At 32.2% G+C, this 9,101-nt stretch overlaps 1 protein-coding gene across 2 annotated transcripts in view; it reads right to left on the bottom strand.

The window, feature by feature from the left end:
- Positions 1-1,963: 1,963 nt before the first annotated feature.
- Positions 1,964-9,101, bottom strand: part of LOC127985783 (WD repeat-containing protein 7) — a 93,705-nt gene continuing 86,567 nt past the window's right edge. The window contains exons 28-29 of one of the 2 annotated variants that reach the window (XM_052587946.1): positions 6,345-6,449; positions 1,964-3,009 (exon numbers count right to left, since the gene is read on the bottom strand). In XM_052587946.1, the coding sequence (XP_052443906.1) occupies positions 2,806-3,009; positions 6,345-6,449 (309 nt within the window). In that variant the 3' untranslated portion in view covers positions 1,964-2,805. The remainder of the gene's footprint in view (positions 3,010-6,344; positions 6,450-9,101) is intronic. The other variant, XM_052587947.1, reaches the window with a different exon arrangement.

Below are 9,101 nucleotides of genomic sequence, written 5' to 3'. Positions count from 1 at the left end.
ACAGGAGACTGAAGTAAACTGATGCTCTCTATTAGAGCGAAAACCACTGAAGATCTGCTCAAATTCAGAGGAAATCAAAACGCCGCGTCCCGGTGGACTCCTGCAGGATCTCTGCCGAATAATGAAATGAGCCCTAAACTTTTGGGTGTTTGAAATCAGTAAACCAGACTGGCTTTGAGATGCAACAATTGAAATAAAATTGCCTTATTTAAAAAAGAAAAAAAAAAGAAAGAAATACATTTAAATCAACAATAAAACAACATTTTACATCTGCAAAAAAAAAAAAAAAAAAAAAATATATATATATAATTTATTTTTTATATAAATTGTCTTACTCTAAGCTGGTATCTGCAAAAAAAAAAAGAAAAAAGTATTCATTAAAAACAACCCTGCAATAAATTTCATGTGATATTTTCGAAATATAAATAAAATAGAATACAAGATCAAAAATGATTTTTTTTTTTTTTTTACTTTGAACCTTCAAAAAAGCACAATAAATAATTAAAAATAACAAAAATTTATGTTTGACGTTAAACAAGTGACATCTGTAATAAATAGGAATTAATTGATTAATTAATTGACTGTAAACAACAAAATATTGAGCATACAATTTTGAGCATATACCATGTAAAAAAAAATTGCTAAACTTATAAAATGAAGACAACAAAAATTTAATTGCACAAACATTTTTTTTTAAAACTGCAATAAAATCGAGCAGTTGATACCTGCAAAAAAGAGAAATAAATAAATAAATGATAAAAAAAAAATACAAACAGCAGCAAAAAATAAAAAGGTACTTTTTATTTTATTTTATAAAATGTCTAACTTTCAGCTGCTGATATCTGTAAAAAAAAATAATAATAATAATAATAAAATAAAGCAAAACAATACAATTTTAAAACCATGCTGTCAAAACCTCTTTATTTCTGTGTGAATGAAACCAAGACGACGGCTGATTCTCACGTTTACCTTTATTAACACAATTACACAACAAGATTTATTATTCAGCAACAGCATTAAAGCACAGCTTGATAGTGAATGTTGTACCATTATTTCTCTCTCTCTCTCACACACACACACACACACACACACACACACACACACACGTCTTGTGAGCGTTTCACATCTAATCTACAGATAAAGCGTTTGTATTTATATCCATTTATACGACGAGGGGGGTAACTAATAAATGCAGGGAAAAAATCAATCATCCTATGATTAGAGTTTTGCGTCAGTTCACGGGACGTTCAAGGACTTTTCCATTATTCTAAACACACACACAAAAACCACGTCATGGGAAAAACAACCTCTCACACACACACACACACACACACACACTGGACAGATCACATGCAGATGTTATTGTGACTTCAGACGACTTTAAACACTCATTTTTCAGTCATTTTCGGAGATCCTGTGAACGTGACACAGTAAACTATCTCGGAGGGAAAGTGTTTTCTTATTTTCTCAGATGTGTGGAAACTGTCGACATGCTTAAACTGATGACAAACCTCATATTCATCCCAAAATCACAACACAAACACATTCTGCGTAAAGAACATACAGCCTATTCTAGGAGCAGTAAGAGTTAATTATACTCAATTAATCATGATGTTTTTGTTTTTTGATCAAAGTTTTTTTCAAGAAATTATTGTTAATAATTGAATACATATACACTGTTTTTAATTCTGTGTAATTTATTTGATTTATTACTGCATTACTGTATGAGAATGGCATTTATATTACATGCAAATGTGTTTGATTGTAATTAAAAATACAACACAATGCAAAAAATATTAATAATCCTAAAATTATACATACGTATATAATTTGTATAATTTTATATATATATATATATATATATATATATATATATATATATATATATATATATATATATATATATATATATATATATATTTAATTTTAATTTTAATTTAATTTTAATATATATATAATTGATTGATAATTAATTTGATTTAGGGATGAAATACAGAATATATTAAGCCAGCAGTGAAAATAAGAAATTATTATTTGTATAATGAAAATGTAGCCTATTTTAAGATTTAAGACTATTACGATTGATTTATTGTCTATTCACATGAATGTAGTTTAATCATTATACTTTTTTTAACACATAAATAAATGATATTACAGTTTGCTCATTTGAATGCTGAATGCTATAATTAATTTGACTTATTTTAAATGTTTATTGCAGCTATCACAATTACTTTTTTTATAAAAGCAATCAGAATTTGATCCTAAAATTATATTAAATTTTATGAAGAACACTGCACAATGCAAAAAAACCTTAATGACCCTAAAATAGTTCTTTACGTGTTTTTGTTGTTAATAGTGGGATGAAATGGTGAATGCATCGAGTGTGTATTTCATGTGTATTTCAACAGCAACAGCAACAGACAACAGCAAACCGAGAGAGTTCACGACTACAACACGAGCGCAAACAAAAACCATTCCTGAATAGAACTCCTATGACACACGATAATATCACGATATGATTCGGATGAGGATTATAAATAACATCGACGGCGATGCGATCAGGTTTATAGAGCCAGCTTCAGCGAATCAACCGGAGACAATCTGTGCAAATCAAACAGAAATAAAACTCGTCTTCAAAACCACGCTTGACCGTCAAGCTCAAAAACACGTTTTTATCATCTTCATAAATAATCAAAAAAAGAACTAAACTTCAAATGCTTTAAATAAACAGAGGAATGAAGGGAAGAGTGTAAACCAGTTGACAGCCGAGCTGGGGAGGTCGAAGGTCACGTGACCCCTGACCCCTCAGACCATGAAGCGGTGCTCCTTGCCGTCGTGGGCCATGAGGATGACGTTGCGGTTGGAGGTCCAGATGAGGCGGGCCAGTTTGAGGGCGTTCTGGGAGCCGGGCGACGCCGGCTGGACCGGAGGAACCTGATAGGTTTTGATGCAGCGCAGCTGAGGAGCCGAGTTCAACATCCCAATGCTGCCCAACAGAGACGTGTTCATCTGAGACACACACAGAGAAAGACACGGGATGAACCAGCTTTGTTTGTTAGGATCGCACAATATCTGACCGAGATACAGCTATTTAAAATCTGGATTGTGAGGGTGCAAAGAAATCTGAATATTAAATATTCTTAGCAATGCATATTACTAATCATTATAAATTAAGTTTTATGGTAGAAAATTTACAAAATATCTTCATGGAACATGATCTTTACCTAATATCTTTATGATTTTTGGCATAAAAATAAATAAATAAATAAAAAAACGATAATTTTGACCAATACAATGTATTTTTGGCTATTGATACAAATATACCCCAGCGACTCAAGACTGCCTTTGTGCTTAATCAGATAAATTAATCAACACGTCATGTAATGAATTACATAAAAAAATTCATATACACACATCAGGTTTCTGCATAATTCAGAACAGAACTGAAAAAGCCTTTACACTTCAGTTCATCTTCTGGAAACAGGTTACAATCTAGAGGCAAAACTGGAATTCAGATATGAATGCAAGATTAAAACTATTTGAACCTTTTTCTTCTAGAAATCAAAGATTGTCAAGATAAACTTTAAATGATAGCTAGATAAAACCTTGACATTTACAGCTTTATAGGATGGAGGGATGAATAGAAATATTGATAGATTGAGAAAATGATGGAAGGATGGATAGAACGATGAAAGAATGGATGATTGATAGAATAATGGATTGATGGATGGAATGATGAATGGATGAAACAATGGATGGATGAAAGATGGATAGAATAATGAATGATGATGGATGGATGGATATAAAGATTGATAGAATGATGGATGGATGGATAGATGGATGATGCATGGATAGAAATAAATATTGATGATAGAATGATGATGATAGAAAGATGGATAGAATGATGCATGGATGGATAGATGATGGATGGATGGATGGATAAGAAGATGGATGGAATGAATGACTGGTGGATGGATAGAAAGAATTATTGATGGACAGAAAGATGGAAAGAATAATGGATGGACGACAGAAAGATGATAAAATAATGGATGGATGACAAAGATGATAGAATGATGGATGGATGGATGGGTAAAAAGATGGATGGAATGGATGGTGGGTGGACAGAAAGATTGATTGATGGACAGAAAGATGGAAAGAATAATGGATGGATGACAGAAAGATGATACAATGATGGATGGATGGATCGAAAGATGGATGGAATGAATGACTGGTGGATGGATAGAAAGATGGAAAGAATGGATTGATAACAAAGAGATAGAATGATGTATGGATAGAAAGATGGATAGAATAATGGATTGATAGAAAGAGGGACAGAATTAATGATTGATGGATGGACAGACAGAATGATGGATGAATAGAAACAGGGAATGAATTATTGATGGATGGTGATTCAATGGTGGATGGATTGATAGATAGAAAGATGGATAGAATGATGAATGGATGACAGAAAGATGGATGGATTATTGATGGATAGAATGAAGGATGATATCAGAAAGATGGATAGAATGGATGGATTGATAGAAAGATGGATAGAATGAATGATTGACGGATGGATAGATAGAATGATGTACGACAGAAAGATGGATAGAAAGATGAATGAATAGAAACAAGGGATGAATGATTGATGGATGGTGATTGAATGATGGATGGATGAATAGAAAGATGGATAAAATGATGAATGGATGACAGAAAGATGGATGGATTATTGATATATAGAATGAAGGATGAGATCAGAAAGATGGATAGAATGGATGGATTGATAGAAAGATGGATAGAATAAATGATTGACGGATGAATAGATAGAAAGATGGATGGATGATTGATGGATAGAAAGATGTATGAATAGAAACAAGGAATGAATGATTGATGGATGGTGATTGAATGATGGATGGATGAATAGATAGAAAGATGGATGGATGATTGATGGATAGAATGGTTGGATAACAATGTTTATTTAAATGTTTTTTATATGTACATTTGTAATCATATTTTAATTTATATTTCATATATTCTATTTATTTCAGATATTTTTGATATTTGTACTGATTTCTCGACACGACGTGTAAACATCTACAGAAGAGTTGATCACACGCTGCAAAAACAGACCAAAATCTGACAAATCTGACAAATCTGAACATGAGATGGTGCATGTAAGATAAGGGAAACACACACACACACACACACACACACACAGGAAGCTCTAGAGTTCCAACACACTGAGTCAGTCAGTCTACACACACACACACACACACACACACACGCGGTGCTCCAGAGAGGGTAGGGCTTCAGCGGTGTCAGACGGCCAGTCGCCCTCATCCCAGCCTGGGCGAGCGCGAGGCGGACGCCTGCAGACCCTGGAGGACTGGAGAATTCATTAGCACACACACACCATTCAGACGGCCCGGTTTAGCCTTACAGTAATGATGCCATTAGCCTGGAAGACATTCTTACACACACACACACAGGAAGAGAAGAGAAGAGAAGACGACTCGACTGTGTCTCTGAAAGACCTGCTCAGGACCGAAGTCTTCGTCACATCTAACCGCGAGACACTGCTTCACACGACATGTTAAATACAGTAGACACATACATAGACCACTCTTATACAGTAGTTCATTCCTTTATGGATTTTTATATTATACTTTTATTTTTTACATTTACATTTCTATTTTTATATTTATATGTGACTCGAGCACAGAAGCAGTCTTAAGTCTCTCGGGTATATTTGTAGCAACAGCCAAAAAAACATAGCATTGGTTAAAATTATACCTAAATTAAGTTTTGATAACATGCATTGCTAAGAATTCATTTGGAAAACCTTAAAGGTGATTTTCTCAGTATTTCGATTTTTTTGCACCTTCCGATTCCAGATAGATTTATCATTTACATTTACATACATTTTTATTTATTTTATTTACATAATTTACCTTTTAGATTTATTATGTATTATTTTTTTAAATACTTTTATATTTTTATATTTATACTTGCATTTACATTAATATTAGTTTAGATTTACATTATATATTTATATTTAAATCAACTTTTATATTTAATTATGTTTTATATTATATAGGGCCAGCTGGAGTTTGTTTATTAAGTTTTATATTATTTATATTTAAATATTTAGCCTTTCTCAGTCTCTAAATGAGAAATTTAAAATCTTTTTTTTTTTTTTTATTGTTTATGTATATTGACCATTTAATGCTTTTCCAGTGAAAGAAAGTTATCAGAATTTCAAATTCTACTTTGCATTCAACATTGCATCCTGTTTGCAACCATGAGTGACTCTTTGACTCTAGAGGTCAAAGGTCAGAGGTCTTCACCTGCCAGAAGGAGATGTGGCTGTCAGCGTTGGAGTAGGTGGCCAGATAACGTCCGTCCGGTGCGAAGGACACCGCTGTTATGGGTCCTTTATGTCCGTGAATATGCTGTGGAAATTAAAACAGGCACATGTTTAGACAGCTATCTCTGAATCACTGCTCAAACATCTCATTCACGTTCATCTCCTGTAAAGAAAGCCCATCTCTTCCTCTTCCTGATGCTTCATGCTGAACTGTACTCAAAGACAAGGCAGCTGCACTAGTGCATTGTGGGATTGAGACGGGTACCACTGTGAAGAGACTGCTGACATGCCTCAATAATAGTCTGATTTGCAAAATAACTAAATATTAATAAACAAACAAATACAAAAACTGCATGCAAACTTTAAGTAAAATCAATACGTAATGGTACAATATAAATATATTATCATTATACAGCAATCTATATTTCAATATTATATATTTGTGTTTAAAATATAGAGCAGAGTGACAGTAATGAATTATAAGATAATAAAAATTTAACAAAAATACAAATATTGATCACTATAAAATATACACATAACACATTATTATTATTATCGCTATATTTACAGGCAACATTAAATAAAAATATCAACAATACAAGCATTACAAATTAAATTAATACTTTTTTGTGTATATTATGAGTATAAAATACAATATATACACTGTTTTATTGTTATTATTTTCCGTATTATTCTTATTTTATAATTACTTAGAACATTACGTAAAATCTGTCATAAATACAGTAAAATAAATATATAGTTGTATACTATAAATATATTATCATCACTATATAATAAATCAATATTTATTTGAGTACACTGTATATTTCTATAGGACTTTACGATAAAATTAAAAACAAATCACAAAAATAGCCTTTTTTATTAATTATGGTAGCATGATTTTATACCAATGTTATTAAGCAGTTATCGTCTCGATAATAGCATTATAAAACATTTTAATAATAGCATTTTGGTCATTTTCTTGTCTACTTCAGGATGTTTTCATGACGTTGTCAGTGTTTTCTGATGAACACATGAACACTTTCTCGCTCTGTATGATAATGTCCTTTAGACGAGTGTTTGATCCCGTCATCAGCCGTGGGAATGATAAACAGCCGCTGGAACGCAATCATCTGTCCGGCCCTCATAACACAGGCATTAGATTAGAGACACGCGCGCCGATATGAGAGCAGCACGCTAACACAATCTCTCACAATTAAAGATCAAACCCAATCTAAATCTGACAGCAGAAATAAAGACACGGGACGCCAGAAATATTGTCCTGTCAGATCAGCGAGAGTGAGTCTCTTCAGGAAAATCACCTGGGAATGACTTTGTGTGTGCTTTAAAACCCATAAATCTTACTTTCCAAATAACTAAAACCAAAAAAAAAAAAAATAGTAATTACTATATTGATACATTAAAAAAAAGAAAAAACAACCTAACATAAAAATCACAAAACCCACACAAAAAATACTAATTACTAAAAAAAAAAAAAATCTGTTACTTTAAAATAAATTATAACATAAATATAAGACAATACTTTCTAAATAACTAAAACTACAGAAATTAGTAATTACTATATGGGCACATACATTAATAAATAAATAAATAAACCATACAAATCACAGCAAAAATACAAAAAATGTTACTAAAATAAAAAATAATTATTCTAATAGTAGGTAATTGATATTAAAGATTAATGCCATGATGTAAAGAGAATACATGCACGTAAAATAATGATTTTTAAAATTAACAAAAGTAAATAATAATTAGAGGTGGGCATAGATTAATTTTTTTAATCTAGATTAATCTCACTATGATCCACAAGCGGGGACCCGGTGAAGCTTGTACCAGTGGGCCCTGTTTGAAATTGTCTAATTTGTATGTTAGTTTATTTTTATTTATTTGTGCTATTTACACAATGTTTAAGGTTTTTTCAAGTTTGTAGGTGTCAAGGCACAGAAACTACATAATAGCACTGGATAGTCTTCGATGTAAAAATGAAATATACAATCAAACCTACATTTATTCAGACACCTTCAACATTTCTCACATTATTACAGTTTTGCTATATATATATATATATATCAAAAAATATATCTGGTGTCTGAATAATTTTTGGTTTGACTGTTAAAACTACAAAGTAGTCAAGAGCAGTGAGTGATTTTCTTTCTTTCATTTTCTTGGATTAACATTACAGCAGCCAGTCGCTAAATTAGACGCGGTCACTTTAAGAGACCATGAACGCATCCAATATAACACACATCCCATTTTTCCTCAACTGTTTACTTTCACTTAAGAAATAACTGACAGTTTTTTCGAGCATAATTTCCAAGGTGGATATTTTGACATATTTCGTATGTATTTGTCAGCACTAGAGCAGAAATAAGCAAATTCGATGTTCAAGTGTTTTGATCAAAACAGTTGAAAACGCTTATTTTTAGCGTCTCGAGACGCCTTCTCTGCGTTAGCCCTGAACACCAGAACACCGCGAGTACTGAATCGGGCTCTTTCACATCTTGTTGTTTGTTTCAAACTGCGATTTGTATTTGTTCGTTGCAAGCTGAAAGTCATCATAGCTTGTTTAGTATAGACCCAGCTCCCAACCCAACTTTGAGAATAGATTAACGGAGATATTTTTTTTATCGCCCGATAAGAGTCTCGCGTTAACGCAGCACGTTAATGGCGATAACGGCCCACCACTAATAATAATATAAAAAAGACCAGATAATAT

Source organism: Carassius gibelio, chromosome B21 (assembly GCF_023724105.1).
Source record: "Carassius gibelio isolate Cgi1373 ecotype wild population from Czech Republic chromosome B21, carGib1.2-hapl.c, whole genome shotgun sequence".
Taxonomy (NCBI): domain Eukaryota; kingdom Metazoa; phylum Chordata; class Actinopteri; order Cypriniformes; family Cyprinidae; genus Carassius; species Carassius gibelio.
Note: the sequence above shows the minus strand (reverse complement) of the source record. Positions and strands in the feature narration are given on the sequence as shown.